Source organism: Coffea eugenioides, chromosome 3, assembly GCF_003713205.1.
Source record: "Coffea eugenioides isolate CCC68of chromosome 3, Ceug_1.0, whole genome shotgun sequence".
Classification (NCBI taxonomy): Eukaryota; Viridiplantae; Streptophyta; class Magnoliopsida; order Gentianales; family Rubiaceae; genus Coffea; species Coffea eugenioides.
In genome coordinates this window covers 35805357-35831316 of record NC_040037.1, presented here as the reverse complement: position 1 = coordinate 35831316, position 25960 = coordinate 35805357, and the positions used below count along the sequence as shown (strand labels likewise).

The 25960-nt window shown below is 37.3% G+C and overlaps 1 protein-coding gene, 1 long non-coding RNA gene and 1 other non-coding gene across 6 annotated transcripts; all 3 read right to left on the bottom strand.

The window, feature by feature from the left end:
- Positions 1-806: 806 nt before the first annotated feature.
- LOC113764666 lies at positions 807-4744 on the bottom strand. 4 transcript variants are annotated; one of them, XR_003467662.1, is made up of 6 exons: positions 4676-4744; positions 3041-3167; positions 2796-2908; positions 2512-2612; positions 974-1037; positions 807-864 (listed from the first exon to the last, which is right to left on the bottom strand). It is a non-coding gene; the product is annotated as an uncharacterized LOC113764666 (long non-coding RNA). The 4 variants fall into 4 exon arrangements; XR_003467664.1 differs by having other exon boundaries at positions 813-1037; positions 3018-3167; XR_003467661.1 differs by having other exon boundaries at positions 813-1037.
- Positions 4745-4946: 202 nt separating this feature from the next.
- Positions 4947-8837, bottom strand: LOC113766497 (putative disease resistance protein RGA3). Its single transcript, XM_027310682.1, has one exon. It carries the CDS (start codon positions 8835-8837, stop codon positions 4947-4949), a length of 3891 nt encoding a protein of 1296 aa, XP_027166483.1.
- A 17016-nt stretch (positions 8838-25853) lies between these two features.
- LOC113767157 lies at positions 25854-25960 on the bottom strand. The gene has a single exon (XR_003467880.1). It is a non-coding gene; the product is annotated as a small nucleolar RNA R71 (small nucleolar RNA).

Genomic DNA, 25960 nt, shown 5'->3' with positions numbered 1-25960 from the left:
TAAATGTTTTCTTTGTCACTTCGGTTGCTTGAGTCAGTTTGTAACCGACGGATTCACTTGCGGTGATATTGAGAAATAAAAAAGTGGGTTGCCTCTATTTTTTTTTCCCTTTTTTGGTCGCTGCTCTTGCTATTTCTATTCATTTTTTGCCTCAATATTGTTTAGACTAAATCTTGCGAGACTAAATTTGAGTGAATCAATTCCTACAGCTATATTTGAGTGCATACGAAAAAAAAAACGCAAAAGCTTGCAGGTGAACACGACATCAAATGTATTAGCCTCCAAAAACAATATTAATAGACTACTTGCCATTTCCTTCCTGAAAGTGCATGTGTTTTCTCCAAATGATTTAAATTCAAGGTAACAAATTTGGCAAATATTATAGATTGTGCAAGATCATATACGTTACAATGTGTTAAATTGTAATACAAATTGACTTACATGTAGCAATAATCGTGTATACCGCATTCAAACATCCTTAACATAGAACTGAAGACAGCATAATGGTGTATACTGTATTGAGGCATCCATAACATAGGCGTAAAGTATTTTCTGAGAATTTGAGCAGCAAATTTTGACAATTTAGCATCCAATTAGAATACGGTCAATCTCAAAGTAGAGAATCTGGATATGCCAGTACCATTCAATGTTGGGGCAGCAGCTCTTGTTACAGCACCATCCCTTTAGATCAGAAGATATGCATCCTATAGGGAGGCTTCTGATGAATTGGTACGAGGGTTATCACTCAAGCTTTTCAGATGTGCCAACTCAGAATCCTTCAACAGATCAGTGAAAGCTTCTTGAGCACAAGCCCCATTAGCAGCATTCGTCATCAGAATGGGGGCGAATTCTGTTTCTGCAAGACTATAAGCATTTAAAAAGTCATTAGGTTAAGTGCAGTAGTAAGTACGCTCCAGAAAATGGAAGCTGCAGACCCAGGAGTATATTCATGATTATGAGAGCAAGGACACACCATGACTTAAAATCCAACTAGCTGCTTTCCCATGTATTGGCTAATCCATATCTCTGTTCTTTACCTGGTAAACAATGGGCAAAAAATTCACAATTTCATACAAGTTTAAAATAAATGGCAATCTGTCAAGATCTTTTTGATTCTATTGATTATGAAACTCGGTCGAAAACACAAAGTAATCAGCAAAAGTAACGAAAACCGGATAAATTTCCTTGAATCATAATATTAAAATCACAAAGAGAAGTGCACCACATGCATGAGAATCCCTATAGCCAGCCAGAATCATCATTCATGCAGATTCTTATAGAGCTTTAGGCCTCAATAAAATCTCTCTCTCTGCCTCAGCCTCTTGTATACTTACATGGACTCACCATTGTTTGTAACTATAGACTCTTAAATTAGACTTAGAATTGCCTATGACCACAGGAAGAAATGGCATCAGATTACAAGTTGAACAATGAGCATACATCATCAATACAGAATGCATTACAGTCATGATGAATTGTAACTTAATGTTGTCTGTGTGTGATTAAAGTGCAAGAGTCTTCCATTTGGGGGAGCCCAGATAGATCGCTCCAACTAAAATATTTTTCTACTGACCTGTTCTAGTGCAACTGCAGAGGATAACTTGAACTAGGCCAAGTAAAGACCGAAATCTCAGAAGTCATTGCATATTCTAGATAATATAGCAAAGGTTCCTCAAAAGGTGCCATGCCTTTCTGTTCAAAAAGTGTCTTGTGAGCAAAAAGCTGTGACCTACACCATCAGGCCTCTGTCAACAGCATTTTGAATTTCATGCTATGAATTTATGCAAGACGTGCTGAGTCCATGTTGCAGCAAATACAACAAAGTGAAATACAGTTAGAAGATAACAACATGAATCAATGCTAATTCTTAAGGAATGAAATGGTATATTTTGTTCTCGAGAAATTAATACTAACAAAAGTATTAAAGTGTTAACTAGCTAACCAAATTAAGGTCACCTATTTCCAAGTTATTACAATTGACTTTACTTCCTTAGGTGGAACCTTGCATCTCAGTATTTATCATGAATTCAGTAGCTGGACTCAGGATCTTGTTCAAATCTTCACTCTAAGATGATAAGAACACTTGTTTCAATAGGAATAGTCCTTACACTTGAAATATAAAATCAGAAGCCCACAACAATATACATAAAAAATCACAAATAAGAAGCAAAGAAATAAGAACATTAGAGGATGGCACTAGCATTCAGGTACCCTCCCCAAAATTTATAAGCAATTGCAATCTCGAAAATGCAAAATAATTTTGTAAGAACTCATTAAACAATTGAAAACACTGAATTTGCAAGACTATAAATCCTAATCCCTACAAGTGATGTTTCTTGATAATTAAATAGCATATTCTTTATATTTTTTTCCCAATGAAGCTACTTAGTGCAGATAATGGGCAATCTAGAGTTTTTATTCATTTGTTTTTCTAATTTCAGCGTATTTACAAAAGGAATTTGGCTTGTCTATTCGCCATACTTATAATTTTGCAGAGGAAAAATAAGTCACCAAGTATTTTTCATAACAGGTTCCCCTTGCAAGGCATGGACACTCTCTCACCAGGAAATTGCCATCCTCAAGGACTATATTGCTAACAAGGTTGATCCTTCCTGATTCAATGATACGGATCAGAATTTCATGTATACTTCCAGTGTTGAACTCTACCACTCGTACATAAAAAATTTGACCTTCTCCATAATCCATTAACCTGATTCATTTCAAAGACTCACAATTATCAATATAGCATGATAGGCTGGAGAACTTTATGACATGAGCAAAGGGAGAGTATTAACCATGGCATCTTTTCCATCAACCTTGTAATAGCCCCATCAGATTGAGAGAACAGCTTATGATCACTGCTTTTCACACATAGGAAAACTTCATCAGATGTCCAGCTCTCAAACAACTGTATAAAAAGCACAGTTGCATTTGAGAATTTATGACATAAAAGAATGTAATCTCCTAGTAATATTTTTCAACAGACACATATAATTTATTAAAGAATAAGAACTAACTCCGCAACTAAGAGATGAATCACCTCAAAACATTCTCCATGTCAAGAAGAAGGAAGAGTTCCCCTTGGAAGAGCCCTGATGGACGCTTTTGAAGATAGAAGGCCCTCACCAAGTGAACAAGTCCTCTTGAGGAAAAGGAAACTGCAATAGCTGAAGACTTCAGATATTTCAATAATGTTATAAAGAAAAGATCATAAATGACAAAACATAAAAAATAAAAGCAGACACCCAAAATAAGATGATTATCAAATGAGTTGCCAGACAATACAAAATAGTGATCACTATTTTCCCAAGTAGTAAATGTTGCTATAGCAGATTAACTAGTTAATAGCCCTGAGCTCCTCAAAGAAGGTTCGAGAGTTGATTTACCAGAACTATTTAAAACCCAAAGTGTGTTATCCTAATCCCACTAAATATTGACCTTTTTGAAGTCCAGTACTTAATAGCCTAACCATCTCCGAGTATTACTACAATTTGTTCAAAGAAAGTGAAAAAAGGATCATGCTCAGAATCATGCTAAGTTCAGAATCTCCATGTAACCATAGGGAATTCAATTTACTTCTTGAAGTCCAAAAAACAAAAAAACAAAAAAAAAAATCAGCATTTGGAGGAAAAATCTCTTACATTGGGAATTCAGTTTACTTCATGAAGTGCATTCTTTGACAGGGGGAAAAATCAGCATTTTGAGTAAAAACCTCTTGCTTTCAGCTAATAAGTGAAAATTCTCAACTGAATAGAAAGCTTTGCATCAATGCCACAAAACATTATCCCTTTGCTCATTATGTTACAAAAATTTTTCTAGAAAGACGCCCGTAAGTACCTATAGGACTCACTAAGCTTGTCCACTGTCATTCTCATATAAAACATTCTTAACACTTCAACATGATATTGGTTTTAGTTAGCCACTTCAGTTGTCAATCCTTACAATCTCATACGAACAGGGGTTGTGCAAGGATGAATATATAAATGCCAAAATAAAGGAGAAACCAGGAAGAATGATTGTTAAGCATTAATGGCATGCCGATAGCAGCTTGTGTAGCTAAATATTGTGACACAGAAGCTCACTCATACCAAATATACCACTTTTAGAACTTCAAAAGAAGCCAAGGCAGTCTCGTAATTTGTTTGGGCAAAAGGCAAGATTTTACACTTACACTGCGGCCTAAAAATCTAGATTTGAATTAACAATTAACTGAGATGATCAGTAATGAAATTAAGAAAAAAGATGGACATAAAAGATTGCTACATAATGCACACAGTGCTTAAGCAAAGTAGAAAGAAAATATGACCGAACAAATTTGATCAAAAATACTTGTTGGATATGGTGAAAAATTAGCCTAATTGACTGCCCTGAGTTGGTTAAGTTTATGTCACCCACTAAAAACTGCAAAATTTTGAAATTTTCCATGAAGTATGGCAACTGGAAATGGTTGTGGATAACCATATCAGCCACGACAATTATGTTACGCAATAAATTCCAGGTATGGTCTCACAAAATTGCTGTCATCAACCAACTTTCAGACACGGTTAATTCTTTAACAAGTTGAAACATACAATCAGTCAGAGGAAGTTAAAAGTGGTAGAAGATCACAAATGAATATCTAAAAAGTAGAAACTCTGAGAAAAAAATCACACAAACAAATGAACAGAGAGGTTACCTGGAAAGCAGAAATTCAGAGAGGACCAAGTAAAGATAAGTTTGCAATAGTTATTCAGCAGAAGTTAGGTTGCACAATTAAAGATTCGATTGACAAACAGTATCAATACAATACCGCCATCAATACTAAGAAAAGATTTCAAGGGAAAAGAAATAAATATAGATAGATAGAAGAAGCAAAAATTAATTCACATAACTGTGTAGTAGTATAGAGGAATACCTAGTAGCTTTGATTTGGGAAACTGATATTATTTATGAACTTCAAATGCAGATTAGCCTCTGATCTGCTCCGAATCAATTACAATGGTGCGAATGTGGGAGATCTTCGACCACTCAGAATTGGGGTCGTTGCTGCTACTGCTGCTCTCTGGATTGCATCTTTCCTTTAGAAGGGGACAATTCATAATCCGCAGATCTGTTAGTCTGGTGAGGCTTCTCATAGATTGGTGAGAGGGTAAATTCTGTAACTTTTCACAACCCCAGAGAATGAGTCGTTCAAGTGAGGAAAGCTTCCCAAACCAATCAGGCAATGATTTTACTCCAAAACCATCTAGTACAAGATTTCTTAGGGCAGAGAGGTGCTGAAGCTGCTCGGGCAGAGATTCCCAATGAGGCCATCCATACAGATGTAAATCTGAAAGGGAGGGAAAGTAGGGGTGCGGTGGTGGGAGAGCATCAAAGAGGTCTAGGAAGGAATGCAGCTCTGTGGTGGTTTTTGAGAATGGTCCGATGTATAAATATCTCAAGCTTGTAAGAGAACAATGCTTCCCCTTGGGCAAGTCGGTTAATTTCTCACATCCTGATATGTCCAGGATAGAGAGAGAAGGTGTTCGGGTTAAATCAATCGGGAAGGAGATAAGATTGAGGCAATCGGATACCCTCAGTTCCTCAAGAGGAAGAGGAAAAGGAGGACAAGTACCGGAGGAGGAGAAGGGTGAAGAAGTGGAATCCCACTCTGACTCGAATATTTGGGGGATGGACAAGTGGGTCAACCCTCTGCACGAGAAAATCTCTAATCCTCGCAAGGCAGTGAGGTATTTGCGTCCCTTGGGGATTGAAATTGACTCGAGCGAGGGGCACCCAATAACAGTTAATTCCTCTAGGGACTCAAGGCCAACCAAATGTTGAGGAGCATTGTTGTCAATGCAGGAGTGCTCAGCTACTGATTGGTAATTTGGTCCTTCTAAAGTTTGAGGAACATCAAACGAAAAATCCGAAAATTGGGCCAAATCACGACAATACCTTAATTCCAGGCGTGCAAGCTTGGGATTGTTTTGGAATAACACACTTGGTAGTTTGGTGAACCCGTTCACACTCTCAATGGAAAGCCCAATGAGAGTGCTAACTCCGCTACAAATATATGTCATTAGTGCTGATCCATTTTGGGTTTTCTTGATGTTTAATTCCTTGAGACTTGGACAATGATTTGGAAAAGTGGCTAACTGAGGGCAATTAATAATCCTCATCGTACCAAGGACCGGAAACACTACCACTGAGACTTGGCAGTTTGTTGCTTCCATCCATTCCCTCAAATTTGGCATTTTTTCTAGAATGAGATGTTCAAGCGCTGGAAACAATTTTAGGGGTCTTTGACTGCCACTACCACTATGCATGCCTGATCCGCCATAAAAAAAAGTGCCTATACTTGTTACGCTGTCAAGTCCTTTCAAGTGAAGAGATCTGAGGGAGGGCATGTTTCCAAGAGTTGGTAACTCTTTGCAATTTTTGCAATTTTGCAATTTGAATTTCACCAATCTCCCAAGTTCTCTAATCCATGTCGAAAGCTGGTCACCAAAAAATCTTTCAATTATCAAACCTTTCAAATTTGGGTGAGGATGCAAGCCTTCCAACACTTGATTGTATTCACTATCATTATTTTTTGAATTATCTATTTCATTCCACAGTAATCTTAACTCGTCAATGTTTGGCTTCCCAATCAGATTTGCAGACTCGGCTTCTTCCTTGCTTTTCACTAATTCAAGATTGCGTAACTCAAGTTTTCCACTGAGATTCTTTATATTCCTCAATTCTCCAATTTGTCGACCTCTTTCTTCACCAATATTGAAAAATGGCAAAGTTTGGAGAGAACGCAATTGTCCAATCTCAAGAGGGGTTAGATCACTTGATTTATCCTTGTGGAAAAAGTCAAAGTGCCTCAGATTCACCAAATTCTTGAAATTGTTTGGAAACTTTGTCAATGATATACAATCTCGAAGTCTTAATGTCTGCAGATTGTAAAGTTTACAAAGAGAGTCCGGCAAAGTTTCCATTGAAGTATTTGACGAATCGAGGTGCCTTAAATGAGACAACTTGCCAATTGATTCAGGGAGCTCATTGGTATCCGATGAAGCTATGTTTAGCACTCGCAAGCAAGCCAAAAAAATGATCAAACCATCATCAATTGATCTATTCTCCACTAAAACTAACGTTGTTATATTCCTGAAACTCCCATTCAGTGGAAATGGTGGTATTTCTTCCCCGCCACTTCTTTCCACTACAAGATACCGAAAGGTCTTGCCATGAAAATCAGCTTCTGTTGGCTCTTTCAACCATAAAGTTCTACATTCGGAAATGGATTGCACCATATCATGCACAAGATCATGCATTTTGCAGTTCAATACATTCCCATAACCATCCTTCGCTACATCCTGAAACAAGTTACTCTCCAACAAAATGGTAAAGTACCTGTTACCAACTTCCTCCATACATATATTTTTGCTTGGATCTGAATGAAGAAATCCTTCTGCCGCCCAAAGTTGGATTAGTTGATTCCTTTCCATTTGAAAATCCTGAGGAAAAATTGAACAATATGCAAAACACTTTTTAAGAGCTGGATCTGGAAGATGATCAAAGCTTAACTTCAAAATTCTAGTGATGGGATCATCTCCGTGTCCACCTCTATTTTGAAGCCCAGTATATAAAATTGAACGCCATTCATCAATTTCCTTGTTGCGCAACATACCGCCAAGAACACTTGCAGCTAATGGTAAGCCTTGGCATTTCTTTGCAAGCTCTAATCCTAACTCTTTTTTATCATCAGGTGCTTCCCCGTTACCAAATGCTTTTTTTTCAAGGATGAGCCAGCAATGATCATCTGATAATTCCTTCAAGGGCCAAGGACCAGAAGGAATTGCTGTGCTGGTTGCCACTCGTTTGTTACGCATGGTCACAAGAACCCAGCTCCCCTTGGCTGAGCTAATACCTCGCAGAGAGTCAAGAAACCTATCCCATAGTGCAAGGTCCTCATTCCATACATCATCGAGGACCAGTAGATACTTAAGCGGCCTTTTGCCATTCTGTTCTTCACCATCCAATATTTGCTTAAGCTTCTGGACTTTGGCTTCCATGGAATCCCTACCCGCAAATCCGGATATTGGGACTTCCAAATTTTCTAGCATCAAAGCAAAAAGCCCGCTGGCATCGAAATGCTTTTCAATATCTGACACGCATACCCACATTCTTTTGTCAAAATGGTTTTTAATATTTAGATTATTGAAAACTTTTTGAGCCAAGGTGGTCTTCCCGATCCCGCCCAGCCCCACTATAGGAAGAACGGAGATAGTTTCACTGTTACTCGTGACAGTCAATTCTGTTACTATTGCTGAAACATCATCGTCTCTTCCAACAAAACTTGCACCAACAGCAGCAGAGTTAGTCTCTCTGTTCTCTGATATTAGGACTGCATTGTTATTATTATATTTGGGAGCTGGTGCGATCTGTGACCGGAGGAGGCCAAGTTTCGTTGCTTCTTCATTGATTCTTTTCAAATCCATATTGATTTTCTGAATCTTGCAGGCCATTTTGCAACGAAATGCAATGGGATTGGAGAGTGAGAAGAACAAGCATACCTTCCTATTCATTTGGTTTTGAATCTCAGCTTTGCGCCGGATCATCTCATAGTTGAAGTCATCCAAGAGATTACCAGCATCGAAAGCCGTTGCTTCAAGGTTCTCCAGCCATCGCTTCACGAGCTCTTGAGTCACCTGTTGTTCCTCTGCATCACGAAGGACAGCCTGGATCAGAGTCAACGTATCCTTCAGTTTCTCCAAATCTTTCTTGAAGCCAACAAACTGGCCAATTTGTTCGGAAGCCACATTTATTGCCTTCTCCACTAGAACTTTAACAGTGGAACCAAGGAGTGCATCCACCACCTTGTCCGCCATCAGGTCAGGTCGATATCTGCGAGAAAGAGAGAATTTGATATTTTTGAGAGTGCGGAATGGAACCGGACAATTTGCGAGTTTGAAGGTGAGAAAGAGTAGAATGTTAGCACTTAGCAGTAGATGAAACCCAAAGTCTCCGAGTAGTTGGTGGTGGTTTTTAGCCTTTTTATTTATTCGTACTTTAAGCCTTTGAATACTCATTTTAGAATTGCTGCAATAAAAGGAAAATGAAAAGGTTCCCGACAAGCATATCAAGTGATAGACAGGAAAGGCAATGAATTCTTTACTTTTCTACCTATACAATAATCTATATTGTTACTTTTTTTCCGGAAACGTTAGGACTTAGGAGTGTAATCTATATTGTTACGGACGCTGCTGAAATGCGTTAATGCACTTGCGTTAACATAAAGTTGTCATATACATACAAATCAGACACGGCAAAACTCACGTCACTGGGCCATTTCAATAATTCACTTTAGTGGATTGAATAGGAACTTACAGCCATGGCAGTGAAGTTTTTATTGAGCAGAGATTTAGAAAGAGATAAAGGGTTAAGCACACATTCTGATAAATTTTTTATTTTTTATTATTTTTTAAACACGATAAGTTTAATCTACTCTTTATCCTACTTTTTCTTTTTCTTTTTAATTTTGCTAGCAAGAGAGGAGTGGATCTTAAAAAACTAGGGAAGGGAGGCAAGGAATTTGAACTCAAGGCATCTAATTTTTAAATTTTCAATTTCAGCTATTACATCAAGACTTTCTTAGCACTCCTACCCTTACTCTAATGCAAAAGCCATCCTTATGAATTGCATATAACTCTTGGTCTCTAAGTCGTAGGCTCAATGCAACTGTACGAGTGATTATATTCAATTTGGTTATGGCAGTGAAGTTTCATGTCGCCTCAATCTTTCATTGTTTGAGAGTTATTAACTGATTATCAAACAATTAACAAAAATTTGTGGGATGATTTCCTTAGGTTCCTGATTGTCTAAAAGGAAAAATAAGTACTTGAATTGACCACCTAAGATAGCATTTGATTCTATAAAGGGAAAAAAGAAAAAAGAAAGTTCAATTTCTATACAATGGAAAATACTGCTCGATAAAATTATTTGTTTGGTGAGGGTAGAGGAATTCTAGTGGTTATGTAATTTAGATATGTTAAATTATGATGTTAAAGGTTAATATTTACTTGATCTATGTCATAATTTCATCAAATACATTAGTCATTATAGTATAGACAAATCATTCGGAGAGGGTATTATAGTTGATGGAGCAAGTATGACGAAGAAATCATTAAACCCCACCATCGTTGCCCAGTTGGCTATAGTTTCACTCAACTTTCTAGATGACTTTAATCAAATTTCTTGGCAAATGAAGGATGATGACAAATGAAATGTGAAGAAGGCTACTCGTGAAACAATAGAGCAGTACCTTTGTCATTATTTGTCATGATTTTTCCTCTTATACTCTAATTATGAAGTAGTGACCAGAAAAGAAAAATAAAAAATAGAACTCTCTAGCGTACTTAGGCCTACTTATATCTCTCCCCCACATGAAAATCTTTCTACTGGCCTAACCCAAACTACCATGCATCTTCGCCTTAATTTCTTAGCATTTTCCGATCTTTGATTTCACAGTTGTTTAAAAAAAAAAAAAGAGATTAATGTCCTTTTGTTTCCTTGTCCGTCGCCACCCAAAGTATTTGTAAGGCCATTGCTATTTCTTTAACTTATTATTGAAATTTTGGACCATACATTTGCAAATAAATAACAATCTAAAATACTAATTCCATCATTGTATGATTGTTTTGCTATTTTATCCATGATTATTCAATGACCAATTTTTTTATCTCATAGACTAATTATCCATTGTGGCATAATGCTTCCTCGACCCTGAAAAACAAAAAGTACGTACTTGAAGGCTTTCTATGCACCAAGTATACTATTCACTATTTGAGTTGTGAATTTGATTTGTCAGTCCATAGTATTTTTTTTTAATTCGTTTATGTTGCTGTTATTTTAAGTGCGTATGGTACATTGGCTGGTAAAAGTGTTACTTGTAATTGGTTTTCTTGCTTATGATGCTATGTGGACTACTGAACTTTTTTGCATAAACTTCTTTATTCCATGCAAAATTTCAATGCAAATGTTTTTTTTTTTGGTAAGTTTATATATAATGTTTACTAATTTTATGACACTTTGTACTAATAATTGCATTTTTTTGTGAAGATTTGGCATTAAGTTTGTATTGATAAACTTCTTGGTTTTTATCGTTGAGTTTTTAGACTCATTCCTATCCAAACAAACCAATTATTGGTCGATACTGTTCGGCTGTTAGTTACAAAATTCCATTGTCTTGTGCATTTTAAGATGCAATATTTCGATGACTACCTTCTAGAATCACTAAATTTCTTGATATATATATGTGTGTGTGTGTGTTCTTATTATACAGTATCACTACTGGGGCTAAAACATATCTTTAACTAGGCAACTAATGGATGTTTATCAAATTTAACTTTCTTCAATTTGTGCACAATTGATTAATAAGATTTGAAAAAAGAGTAACTTATGAAATTCTAAATAGGTATCAAAAACTTCTACTACCAAGTTTATGGCTGATCAGGTTCTCGGCACCTAACCCTGAAAAGACCAGTTTAAATTCACTACCTGCGCGGGCATTGGAGTAGACTTAACACTTAAACCAAATGCAAAAACCGCATAAAGGGTGACATTCATTCTATAATTAGTACCACTAGGTAACTACCATTATAGTACTAGTGCAAATATGTTGCAAACATCGGATATATTTGGATAAAAGATTATTTGGAATAATACTATAGTATTTTTATGATATGATATATGTAAAATAAAAAAAAAACGTTAAAATTTGTGTTATGATGCGATCTAAATAATATCTGAATTTTTTTTGGCAAAATAGCAATTACAACTTTAATTATTAAGTGTAGTGCAAAATAAATTTTCTGGTATCCTATTACTATGAGTCTGAATCTTCTTAGACTACACTGTAATAAGTTCAGGGGAAGAAAAAATTTTCTCATTCTACGTGAATTGTTCTTCACCTTTGGCTACAGTAGGAACCGAATTACTCCTGTTTTTTTGGTAAGAAGAATTACTCCTGTTATTACTTCTAAGGTACAGTTACAACATTGCTACTGTAAATTGTTATGTGCAATATATCACAAATGAGTAAGCGTATGAAAAACAAGAAATATAATGTCCCAGAAATCAATTTTTCCACTAGCTAAATTATCACCATGCGTTTGAGGGTATTATTTGGTAAAAAATTATGCATGCAAATCATTCCATAGTGTATCATGTATTATACTGGATAATTTAAAATTAATCTCTAGAAAACCTGTTTAGGAGGTCTACTTTTTTCGACTTTTTTTACATCTTGAAATCCTTGGCACCTCCAAAACAGTTAATTAAGAAGAAGTGTGCCCTTACATTAAAAAAGTCTTTTAAAGTAGGTAATTGTAAAACAACTGACAGCTTTAGATTTAAACACTTTTAGTTTATTTGTTGTATGAATTAATAGCTATCTAAAATAATAATGGACTTTCTTTGAGAGATATGCATCAAAATCTCTCATCCTATAGGATTGGGAGATATTATTGAAGAGGGATAATCCTGAAAGATTATTGAAATTCTATAATGATTCGAATAATCATGTAAGAGATCAAGACTAAATTATTGTGTGACGCGCTCTACTCACTCTTGTTTGATTAAGCATCAGGTGATTAATTTTATCTGATCTAAGTATGTAAAAAGCACAATCAAGACTCTTTTAAACAGCTAATATGTGTGAAATTTTAGATTTCATTCATTAGCAATTGTGGAAATTCATATGACAAAAATGGAATTCCTTCATATACCCCAAGTCAATGTACCCGTAATATGAAGTATTATCAATGAAAGAGAAGGTTATTACCTGGTCTTGGAGCAAAAAGATGGGCAAGAATAGCTCCTCTATTTTCTCTCTAGCAGTGTCAACGTTGTTGTGAAGAGAAGGAAGAGTGAGATGAATTTTTGCAATACCGAGTAGATGCAATTATGAGCCACTGGAACTGGGACCCTGATTCATGCGTCTCTAATTGTTGTTGGTTGTTTACATTTAATTGGGAGCTGGGGACAAGCTTATTTATTTACTCCCTATGTTAGGATTGAAAGTAAGACTATATTACTCCTTAATTTACTCCCTATGTAGGCCAACGTAAATTATTGGGTCAGTCAAGTTAAAAGACTAGTTGTTTCTTTCTAACTTTTTCTACTTTCTTTTTCACGAGTAGACAGACTTGTACAAAATTAAACAACAAAACAGAATACGAAATGCATAAAAGACTTGATTAAACAAAGGATGACTAAGTCTATCCATGTGTTTTTCTATCTTGTGGTGGCCGGTGCTTCATTGCATTCTTATCTTCTCATTTGTTTTTTAGTTTTTAGTCTACTGGTAGCAATGTTCGCTACTAATTCAAAACAAAGGACGTCCTTTTCCTTTATCAATCTGTCCATTTGTTTTTCTTTTTCGTGGTGGCTAGTACAGGATTCTTATTATCTCAGATTGGCCGAGTCTACACTCAAAAGTCTGAAGCAATAATAAACTAAACTCACTGGGCCAGTTCAATAATGCACTCTGGGTTGGATTGAAAGGTAAGTTACAGCCATACTCCTTTGGTTCCTACAGCAAATAGATCGAAAAGGTAACCAAAAAACAAAAGAAAAGAAGCCATGAATTGAAATTGACATGCTGGAAGTGCACATGAACTTTCACCTTTAGGCTCTGGGCAGATGCATGTTACAGTAATGAGTGAATATTGTTAAAATGGTTTGTGGAGCATGGGCTCAATGTTTTCTTACTCGTGCTGTCATATATATGTTCTAGCGTGGTTAAAATTACAAAACTCAAACTCATTTGAATAATTTGCATGCATTAAAAATTTTATTGCAGTCATCTATGGTGGATGCATTTTAGATTTAGAAGAGATAAAGGCTTAAGCACACCTTCTAATAAATTTTTTATTTTTTATTATTTTTTCGACACGATAAGTTGAGGTGAAATTTAAAAAGCGAGGAGGGGTATAAGGATTTAAACCCAGAACTTTGAATTCCTAGGAGTCTCAACCTTATATATATATACCAAGGCTTTCTCGACACGCCTACTCCTACTTTATACAATAAGTTCTGATAAATTTTTTTATTAGCTATACAGTTTTATATGAGGGAGTGCCGACTATCGGCTTTTTGCTCCAGCACAACAAAGAAGTAGAAAAGCCACTTATTATTGGAGCTTGGAAGTATGATGCAGGACATTCAAATAGGCTTTTGTTTGAGAACAACCAAATTCTGCTATGTTTTGATCTCTACCGGACAAAGTTCAAATAGAGGGACTTCGGCCTTGGATTGTTCCCTGGAAGAAAGCCATCCTCAGGAATTGCATATAACTTGTGGTCTGTGGATTGTAGGCTCAATGTAAATGTACGAGCGGCAACATTCAATTTGGTTATGGTAGTGAGGTTCATGTCTCCTCAATTTTGCATGGTTGGAGAGTTATTAACTGACTAATTCACACTATTTCACCAAGCACATGATTTACATGAAAAATACTTCTGAAATTCATAGTCAGCAAATTTTGAGAAAATTCTTAATTTGTGATGAAAAACAAAAGTTATACTACAAAGGGGGTGATTAGTGAAGCAGCTTCCACAAATGTGATCTTCGCATTTGTGAAATGCGAGTTCAGGTACCTCGCATTTCACAAATGCGAGGTAAGTGCTTTTAAAAAAAAAGAAAAACAAGCTACAGTTCTTCAGTTGCGAGCTCAAGAGCTCGCATTTACAAAATGCGAGCTTGTTTCCTCGCATTTAAGAAATGCGAAGTACTCAAGCTTTTTTGACCGAAAATTGGATTCTGACCGCAATTGTCTAAACTCAAGCTTCACCTGTTGAAGCATCAGTTCAACCGGCTCCAGCCTCCAAGACACGCTTCGGTTTCCCGCTTCAGCTCAATTTCGAATCTCATTTCTCAGCTGCTACCCATCAATTCATCGCAGCTGGGTTTTGGTTGTCCCTTTGTCCGTCTATTTTCGTTTCATCTTCGCCGCTTCACCACACTCTTCGCCGCCGCTCATTTCTCAGCTGCTACCCAGCTCAGATTATACCAGGTTTGTTTATCCTTGTTCCCTTTTTTTGTTTAAGTTATGTCGTTGTTGATTACTGGCTTTTGGTTGCCCTTCCGTCCCCTCGGCCCTCTGTATAATGAATATGTACTGCTGTAATTTTTGGGCGTATGATCCGAGCTCGAATCGTATAAAACCCAGAAGGATCCGACCTCGGATCGTTTGAAGTGCCAAAAATTAAAACAGGGGATCCGAGCTCGGATCCTACAAGTTCCTGTTGGATCCGAGACCTCGGATAAACTTCTGGTATAGTGGATCCGAGCCATGTCGGATCCGAGGACTTCAAGAACAGATACGACCTCGGATCTATTTTGGTGTTGGTACTAAACAGCTAAATTCCAGTACTTCACTGCTAAATTCCACCAAAGGCCTAAGTAAAAGCCTTTTTGTTTTGGTATTATATGAAAACTGGAGTAAAGTAAAAAAAAAAAAGTCCTCGGTCTTGAAGTTCGACAGCCTATCTAATGGTCCCTTCTGTCACTTAATTCAGTAATTGATAACCATGCCATTGTGGAGTTGTATTATAATCTGATATTGAAGCATGTAGAAAGTTTCCCTTGCTTCAAGTACTTTCATTTGGTTCATTGGGACGATATTTTGACACGATTGGTTACTTGGTGAAGTGAAGTGAGAATTTGACAGAATCTTCCAAAACATGTTTTTCAGTTGTTGAACACATCTTCTTGTTTGTCTTGCTAGGTTAGTATAACAGGGTAACATAGATATAATAAGCATGACTCGTTCAATAATAATCTCTGGCTACCATTTGTCATAGTTGCCGGTCTTTCAATCTTTGGCTGTTATAGGTAAACACTTAATCCTATAATTAGAAAACTTTATTAACCAAAGTGCAGTGACACAAAGATTGTATGATGAAACATGATTTGATTTTATGTACAGGAAGGTTCTTTTATTTCTTTATCCAAAGCTTTTTGTGTATAAGACAAAATGTTTATACATATGCGATTTCTGTCGTTATGTTTATTTTCTTTTTAATGGACTGACTATAACCATTACTTGCCAATTGTCGATATGAAAATCAAGCTATATATATCAGATTCAAGCCATAGTTAAATTAGTGGGCATCAAAAGTGAGGGGGTGCCAATTTCATACTACAGAATTTTTTAATATGTCAAGATACAACTTTTGCACCAGTCCGGCCAGTCTGATCTTTGCAATTCTAATACTTCTATTGGCTATTGGATTCTCTATGATGCTTTTCACGTATAGAAACAATAAGCAGCCGGAGGCCTTTGTGTAATTTGTGTTTGACAAATTTGCAATTTGATGACGAATTTAAAAAAATCTCCGCAACAATTGTGTTTTAAGTATAGACTAATATTAGTTAATTGGCCAAATGCTTCCACATACTTGAGTAATTCAACTAAATCGAGTACCAAAACGCCATAAACAAGCTCAATAGCTCTTCTTCTATCATACCAAGCTTTCATATAAGGAATTTTAGCGTTCAAATTTTTCGTCATGGAGGATATTATTTAGTTTTAACTTGACAGTCCTTAAAAACAAACCCCATTTTTGGGAAGAGAACAACTCATCCACAATTCTTTTTTTTTTTTAAAAAAGGTGAATGTGAGGACTCACCTTTCTTGGGATTTTTGGTATTTTATTTTTTGTGAAAACATTATGGTTGGATTAAATGTTGGGCGTTCATCTGCATTTTATAGAATAGTTGAAAAAATGATAAAAACAAGAAAAGACAATCATCATGATTTAGTCCTTGGCATCAACAGAAAGGAAACAAAGTTTTACAAAGTAAGAACAAATAATGAGATAAATATACACTCTTAAGTTGTTAATATGTGTGAAGGAATTGGTAAGGAGCATAAACTGAGAAATGCGAACCTAGCACAGGTCGCATTTAAAATGCTTGAACACCTCCCTTGTCGGAATGGGACACCAAAGTAACCCCCTTGCGTGGACATTTTTTTATTTTCTATAAGTATGTTTTCTATACCTATGTTATTCAGTTTACCAACGCATATTTTCTTTGAATTTGGGTGAATAGATCCAAAAAGGTATATCGGAACAAGCAAGATCTACGGGAACGAGGTGGTTCATTTGAACAAATCCCTCATTGCACCCCAGATCCTCTGCTCCAGTACCTTATCTTGGTTCTGTGTGATCTCCATCATATTCATATAGGTGCATTTCGAGTTTTTGACACAAGCCAGGAGACTTGAAGAGGCTTTGATTGGTACCACTAGGAAGTTGTCTGCACAAGTGCTTCTTCAGAATCTGAGGCAAATCATTGGGTAAGTCATGTAGTTTTCAAGTAGATTTAATTGTAGACTTGCACATGTTCTAATTTATAAAACTTTGCTTGGATTCGTTTTATTTTGAATTCATGAATGTAATGTGAGACCCTGTAGTATAGTATATTTTTAAATTGCATGTTATGGTGGTTGAAAGTGGAGTATACGAAATTATTGTTGTTTCACATTCAACTATGTACATTATATTATTATTGCAGGCTTAAGGAAAATTCGCAGTTGCTTGTTGACAGGTGCCGAACCTGTGCAATAATAAATACCTGCTTAAATAAAATATAATTTCTGTAGATAATGATAAGCAGGATCGAATCCACAGGGACTGGGGATAATTTATTTCTTTTAGAGTCCAGATATGGGGGGTTTTTGAAAATGATAGTAACTAAATTACTTGGAATAAATTAAAATAAAATAAAATAACTACAACTCAAATAACTAATTATCACAATAAAAATAATAATGGACGAACTCTAGCCAAGAGACAACTTCGGAGATGGTTCACTTAATTCGATCACAGATGCAAGGATTATTCCAGTTACTATCTGATAAATTAGTTATAGTTGTCATACATGCGATAAACAACCAACTCTTCCTCAATTTGTCGATAGCCAAGGTACGACCGTTGACTATTTCCCTAATCAGGAAATAACCCTAGGTACGACCATAGAAGTTCAATTCCCTAATTGCATGAATAATTAGAAGAGCCTAATTCTAACCAATCAACACGCTACGAGGGTCTCTTTTAGTTAGCCTGTCTATCTCCCTGACACAAACCCAATCATGCCAGTTGCCACCAGTTTAGAATAATTAAACAATTACGGATTTAACTACCCTAATTGGCTTCAGGTTATTGAATTAATCTAGAATCCGGGCCCTGGATAATCGAATAATAAAACAACCATATGAACATAAAGCAGAAGATAGACAAATACCAGTGAATAATGAAAATAAATAAAAACTAATTCGATCTCACAAATTTAGTAGAACCAAATCCTTCGTTGTTCTTGACTAGACAAACTTAGCCACGCCTCATGAGAAAATCTTCAAGTAATTTCACTGAGGTCCAGGCCATCAAAAGAGCCCAGAAAGAAAACAAAACAAAACTACGCTAAAAGCTAAGCTAAAACTATTCCCCAGCCGCCTGTACGTTTCTTCCTTTCTAAAGCCAAAATGACTAATCCCTAATGCTTTCTCTCCGTGGTCCCCGCCGAAATTTAGAGTCAAAGTCCCAGAAGGGAACTCTGCCGAATTGAGAGAAACCAAGTCCACAAGGTGGGTCCTGCCGAATTGCTTCTTGTTTCCCATCTCTGTACGTTACTTCTCTTAAAGGCCAAATGAAGAAAAGCCTTTTCTCCTCTCGTGGTCCCCACCGAAAACAAGAGTCCCAAGTTACAAAAGTAGCTCTGCCGAATTCTCTCCTTTTGTTTTCTATTGCTCATCAAAGACTCCCATCAGCAACCGAAATTTTTGTTCTCTTGCAGCACCATGTGGGCCCAACTTGTAAATCCGCTGGAGGCTCTAATGTGTGGAGAATTTTTCTCAGTAAAATCTCCTTATTAGCATTTGTCAGTTCAACTTCCTGTAGATAGGTCCAAATACCAAATATAAGTATATATTAACAATTTAAAACAATATTTGGTAGGGACAAGGGAAAATTAACAATAAAATTACTAACAATTAACACCCTATCACTTGTCTTCTATAAGATGCTTATTGTATGTCAAATTATTCTACCGTATTTGTAGTGCTGTAAATTATCTCATATTTGATGTCTTGTTTGAAAATCGATGTGCCTATGTTGGTTGGCAGGGAGTTTTCGCCCAGTTACAGGGGAGACTCTGTAAAAAATTTTTTATAATCTTTTTGGGTGTTTTGGTTAGTGATTGCCTTAAGAGTATAATAAGACAAATTGGCGGCAATATGGACTCAAAAGGCGGGGTGCTTCTTTCCGTTAAATAAAACAAGACATCCTCGGAGATTGTTATCCGATGTATACTCTTCTACCGCATGAGCTAACTTATTTTATTCCAAAATAGGGATTCTTTCCACACGTATGTCTATAGAAAGACCTCTGCGCGTGTCTCTTTATTGGGGAGGTAAAATACACTACGAGGATGGGTCAATTTGTTACTTGCCTCGTATTTGCAACCGTACATTCTCATTACGATGCAGGATTGGATATGATGATTTGGTGGATAGAATCTATGAATATATGGGCGTCGATAGGGGGCTGTTCAAGTTGAATATATTTCTCCGCCAACCTTGTGGCCGGAGCTCTTATAACGTGTCCCCAGTGGTTGATGATGAAACTCTTGCGATAATGTACGATGTATGGAATGAAATTGTTCCATACACCGCAGAACTGTATATCGAGAAGGATGAAAAATTCCAAAATCCTCGAGTCACCGGGACATTCATTTCACCAAATACTAATTTAGGTCCGATGATGTCACTTGTCCATGCATGCATGGATCCGACAAGATTTCAACCAAGCTCTAGTACAGCAGTACCTGAGACGGCATCGGTATCAGAATGGGCACATGGAGATTGTGGTAGGGATTCGTTAGAGCCACGTCTTACATCAGGCTTAAGGACGCAAGTTGAATCTGTTCAGGGCCTAGACTCGATTCAAAGTTTTAGAGATCCAGAATCGCCGGATCATCTTGGTAGTTATGGCTTGGATTTCACTGCCGGTCCAAGCCATTGCAACAGCCCCCTAGATGATGATTTGGAGCATGACGTGGAAGATGTAGAGGAATCTGAGTCGGTTGATGTGTCAGGCAGTGACTCAGATGGCGAAATTGGACAACATGGAGTCCACCTGGATCTTGAGAACCAACAGCCTTTTGATGCATCTAGCAACCCCCTGTATGCTCCACGAGGATTGAAATTCTTCTCTAACCTTGGAAACATAGATGAGGACGAGTATCTGACAGATGACGATGAGTTGGAGCGCATTGTGACATTTAGTGAGGAAAATAATAATATAAGACTGCATATGAGATTTGAGAGCAAACAACAGCAGAGCAGGGCTATTAGAATGTGGTCTATCACTCATAATAGGGAGTTTAGGGTTGTTGAGAGCAAGAGAAACACCTGGGTTGCCAAATGTAAATCCGCAATTGAAAGGACCTTCACCATTGAAGCCGACTCATCGGAACCTCCATGTGACTGGTGTGTCCGAGCAGTGAAGAAAAAGACACACGGATTGTGGCAAATAACCAGGTGGGTGAACGATCACAATTGTGTGGGTGATTTGATGAGTAATAGCAATGCTAGTCTAACATCTTCGGTTATTGCTAGACACGTTGTTCACAGTATTGAAGACGATCCTGGGTACAAAGTAAAGAACATTGTCAGTGATGTTAAAAAGGTGCTGAAGGTGGATGTTTCTTATAAAAAGGCTTGGTACGGCAGACGCAAAGCTATTGAACTTGTTTTTGGTTCTTGGGAAACAAATTTTGCCGAACTACCAAAATATCTTGACGCGGTTGTGAAGTCAAATCAGGGAACCGTTATCAGGTGGTTACATCATTCTGATAGCACGGATCACGTGAAGACATTTAAGTATGTGTTCTGGGCCTTTGAACCGGCTATTGATGCATTTCACATGTGTCGGCCGGTAATATGTGTTGACGGCACTCATTTGCGTGGCGAATATAAGGGCAAACTACTTGTTGCCGTGACACAGGATGCCAACAACCACATTATTCCAATAGCTTATGCCATAGTCGACGAGGAGACCATTTCTAGTTGGTCTTGGTTCATGGAGCAACTTAGATACCACGTCGCCCGCGATCGGTATCCCATTTGTGTCATTTCAGATCGGCATCCCGGTATTATTCATGCTATGGCACATTTTGACTATTGGCAAGAACCTTTGGCCTTTCATAGGTTTTGCCTACGACACGTTAGGAGTAACCTAATGACTCACTTCAAAGGTTTGAACCTAAAAAAGTTGTGTTGGGCAATGGGAAGGGCCAGACAGTTGCGCAAGTGGAGGGCATTAAAACGAGAATTAAGGAGCACGTTTCCAGATGCATGGACCTATTTGTGTAACATTGAAATCGAGAAGTGGTGTCTAACTCATGACGGTGGCCATCGTTGGGGTATTCTCACAACTAACATGTCCGAAAGTTACAATAATGTACTTAGAGGAGCACGTCACTTGCCTATCCGGGCTTGTATTGATATGACTTTTCATCGGACAGTAGAGTTGTTTAGAACAAGAAGGGAGGACGCCAGACATTGCCGTAATCCATTTCCTCCAAAGATTTGGCGAAAGTTTAAGAATTCGGATCAGAAAGCGGGAAGCCACCGGGTTGTTGAGTTCGATGGCTCTTCCGGGGTGTATAAAGTGGTGACAGGCCGCCGTGTGGACGGTAAAGGGGGCAATATACAAACGGTCAAGTATTTGGAAAAATCTTGCTCTTGTGGTAAGTGGCAGTGCTACCGACTTCCCTGTTCCCACGTGTTGGCCGTGTGCAGGCATCGCAGGGATAATCCGGGGGCGCTGGTAGATCCGCAGTTTACAAAAAGGCGATGGACTGTTCAGTATTCAGAAAAGTTTAACCCTTTGCCACATCCGGATACTTGGCTCCAACCGGGTTGGGAGTTACAGGCAGATCGCAGTAAATATGTTGCCCGTCGGGCGGGGAGGGTACGAGTTAGAAGAATTCGGAATGAGATGGACGAGAGAAATCCGGAGGAACCAAGAAGATGTACAAATTGCCAACAGTCGGGTCACAATAGAAGAAATTGTCCTAATTTTAGAGTTTGACATCATCCGTTTTAGGGATAGGAACCAGTGTACTAAACGTTTGCTATGTCATTTTGTTGGATTATGGAATTAATATGATTTATGAGACGCTATTCTGTTTATCAGTACTTTGGCTCGTAATATTTCAGTGTCATTTTTAGCATCCCTATATTTAAAGTGTTGCATTAGTTTTAGCAACTACCAGTCTACTAATTAAATGTGTAGTAGCCTTATATGTTACATAATGCATTTGCAGCTATTGTTTTCTGTATGGCCGACATTCCTACACATGCAGCCTTGCATCCGGGGCCATTCGTGTATGATATTATCTCAGCAGGCACTGCACACCGGGCACATTCTATATTTCACGGGCACATTGTAGGTGAGCAGCTTGATGTCAGGCGATGTGATAGGCACTTTTGGGAGCATACACCTATCCCTGAGACCGTTCGACAGTATATTCGATTGGCTGGCTTTGAAGGGGTGCTTGACTGTGGATATATGATGCTCGATCATACTTTGATCACTAGTTTGGTGGAGCGGTGAAGGCCCGAGACGCATACATTTCATCTCCCCGTTGGAGAGACTACGGTAACCTTGCAGGATGTGGAGGTTCTGTAGGGTCTACCCATAGACGGTCCTCCAGTTATAGGGATTGATACTCCTCATAGTGTTGAGGAGTGGAGGAATTTATGTGAGGAGTTGATTGGATTTTATCCAGCGATGTCAAATTTTGATGGGCAGCGGCTCAAATTAGGATGTTTATCTAGAGTATTAGATACAGAGTTGACACCTGATGCTTCGGATGTCCAATGTAGACAGCGGGCCCGTGTATACCTGCTCCTGCTATTAGGCGGTCATTTATTAGCAGATAAGTCCGGTAACAAAGTCCCCCTATTGTATATGCCATTACTACGAGATTTGGAAACTGTTGGGCAATATAGTTGGGGAAGCGCGATATTAGCAACTCTGTATCGATCATTGTGTAGCGCCACATCTCCCTCTAGATCGGCAATTGCGGGACCATTAGTTTTGCTTCAGGTACATTTCCTCCAGATTCAACGTGTTAAACTTTAACTAGGTGATGATTATACGGTCAATTAATACATTCAAATATTATAAATTACAGCTATGGGCGTGGGAACGTATACTGATAAGAGTTTATTTTACGTATTTTAAAGTGCATTTTATTAGTTAATTTTGAGTTGATTATTTAGTTTTATAAATAAAATAAAAAGGTTTTTGGTAAAATTATATATTTTTGGTAAAAGTGGATAATATTGCATTTCTATTGATTTTAATGGTAAAAACTTCATTTTTATGCAGGAATGATGATTCAATCACCAAAGGATGTCAAATGAGGTAAAAAGTAGAGATTTGGTGATGAATTCAAGTGGCAACAAGAAAAATGAAGTGAAAAAACGTTCAAGTGAAGAATTGCACTTCAAGACAGTTTTGACACTCTTCAGCATTTTGATCATATCTGGAGCTACACTTATCGGATTGAGGTGATCTTTATACCATTTTAAAGCTAAGAAAGAGACCTACAATTCGTATGAAGACATCGAAATCCATTTCTGCCATCTTCATGGGCAAAACGTTGGAATACAGAAGCTGCATTCTGTGGTCGGAAGTTAAAACAGAGGTTTGAACAGGTGACAGTATTTCGATCATATCTCAGGCTACAAAGCTCCGATTTGGATGATTCTTGAAGCATTGGAAAGCTAACACAAAGGGTTACAACCTTTGTGTTTTGTACAAAAGCTAGTTTGGCCTTTATCAATGAGAAAATCGCAGTTGAAATAAGGCCAGAGTGAAAACGCGAGTAGACAAAACGCGAGTTATGCCGCGTTTTGTGTAGGCGCGTTTTATAGCCGAAATTCTGCAATTTGACTCAGCCAATTCTCTTGTGTTCATACCACTTTCCAGCTATAAGATGCAAGGGAATTCGGTGCACATGCTTCAGAAGACAAAAGGGCAAGAAAAGTGGCTTATTTTCAAGTCAAAAATATTAGTTTTTGACTATGCTAACAAAGTGGAGATTTGGGAATCAAAGGATAGAATTTGACTTGGAAAAATGGAGCTTTTGAGTAGTTTTTATGCAGAGATAGAGGGAGAGGTCTGGAGATCCATTCGTAGCTTAGCTTCTTACAGAAAAACATAGTCTCTCTAGCTAGGTACTTGCAAGGGACAATTGGGATTTTATCTTGTAATCATCTAAATTCAAGACAAAGGAGATTTTTGGAAGGCTTCACCATATCTTGGCTAAGACTTTCTTTACTCTGTTTGTATTTGTAATTCATGATGATTTACATTAATGAAGTTATGAGTGTTTCATCATTCATGAGTAGCTAATTTCCTTTATCTAGGGAGTAGATGAAGCTTATGGCCAAATGATATGAAGTGATTGTGATTTATGCTTGTTATGTCTTGTATTAACTTATCTACTTGTGTATGTTGGATTACTTGTTGTTGCTTGATCACCAATAGCAGGTTTATAGTTGTTTTTACTCATTGAGAAATGGTAAAAATAATGGAATGACATAAGTAGAGCTTGAGTAGTATATTCATGAGAATAGAAATACATTCAAGTGGATGAAATCTGCATTTCATGTGTGAATAAGAACAGATTTAGTATTTACCAAGAGATTAGGAAAAACTAATCTGTTTTAACCCATTATTATCATGAGAATGTGATTTTGGTATTTCTGGAAATGAATCCTTGGTTAAACAAGAGCAGTAACAAGTGTTGAATTAATTCATTTTAGATCTTTTGTGTCATAAGTGGAATCTACATCCCTAGATCTTAATATTTAGTGAATTCTATTCCTTTTGTGAAATTGCATTTATCTAGTTAAGAATTTTTGTAGTTGAATTACATTCTGAAATTTCTGCTCAAATTAATTGTAAGTCTAAATAATAGAGTAAATTAGTATCTAATAATTGTTTTAATTGCTCCTCGTGGGATCGACCCGATACACATCTTGTACTACAATTGCGACCTGTATACTTGCAGTCCAACGGGTGTAAATTCGGAATTAAACTTGCATTGATATAAAAAAAAACCCGTCAAGTTTTTGGCGCCGTTGCCGGGGAGCGGCAATATTAGAGCCTAATCATCTTTATTAATTTAGACAGCTTTATTTTTTAGATTATATTTAATCTTATATTGTAATCAGTTTTTTTTTTACCATTGAAGTTGCATAATATTTCTTATTTCTGTTTGTAGTGTATGCACCGGGCGTCACGGGAAGTTACACCTTTCGATCCAGAAATTGAGAGGACACTACGTAGACAAAGGAGGCATCCACTACAGCAAGAAGAACAAGAGATTTGGCAACCTATAGAGGAAATCTCAATAGAGCTACCATTTGAGGAAGAGATGGCGGAAAATGACCCAAATAGGCGAGTTCTACGAGATTATACTCTACCGGGAACACAAGGATCTCAAACAAGCATAGTAAGGCCTACGGTAAATGCTAACAATTTTGAGATTAAACCATCACTTATCCAAATGGTTCAACAATCTCAATTTGGAGGTAATGCAGTAGAAGATCCTAATACACACTTAGCTACATTCTTGGAAATTTGTGATACAATTAAAATGAATGGAGTTAGTGATGATGCTATAAGCTAAGGTTGTTCCCATTTTCATTGAGAGATAAGGCCAAACTTTGGCTACACTCTCATGCTCCTAATACTTTCACTGGATGGGATGAACTATCAAGAGCATTCTTAAATAAGTATTTTCCACCAGGTAAGACTGCTAAGTTTAGAATGGATATCACTGGTTTTAGTCAAATGGAAGGAGAATCATTATATGAAGCATGAGAAAGGTTTAGAGATTTGCTTCGGAAATGTCCACATCATGGACT

Coding starts and splice junctions, on each gene's coding strand:
- LOC113766497 (XM_027310682.1), bottom strand. CDS start 8,837: ATGGCGGACAAGGTGGTGGATGCACTCCTTGGTTCCACTGTTAAAGTT.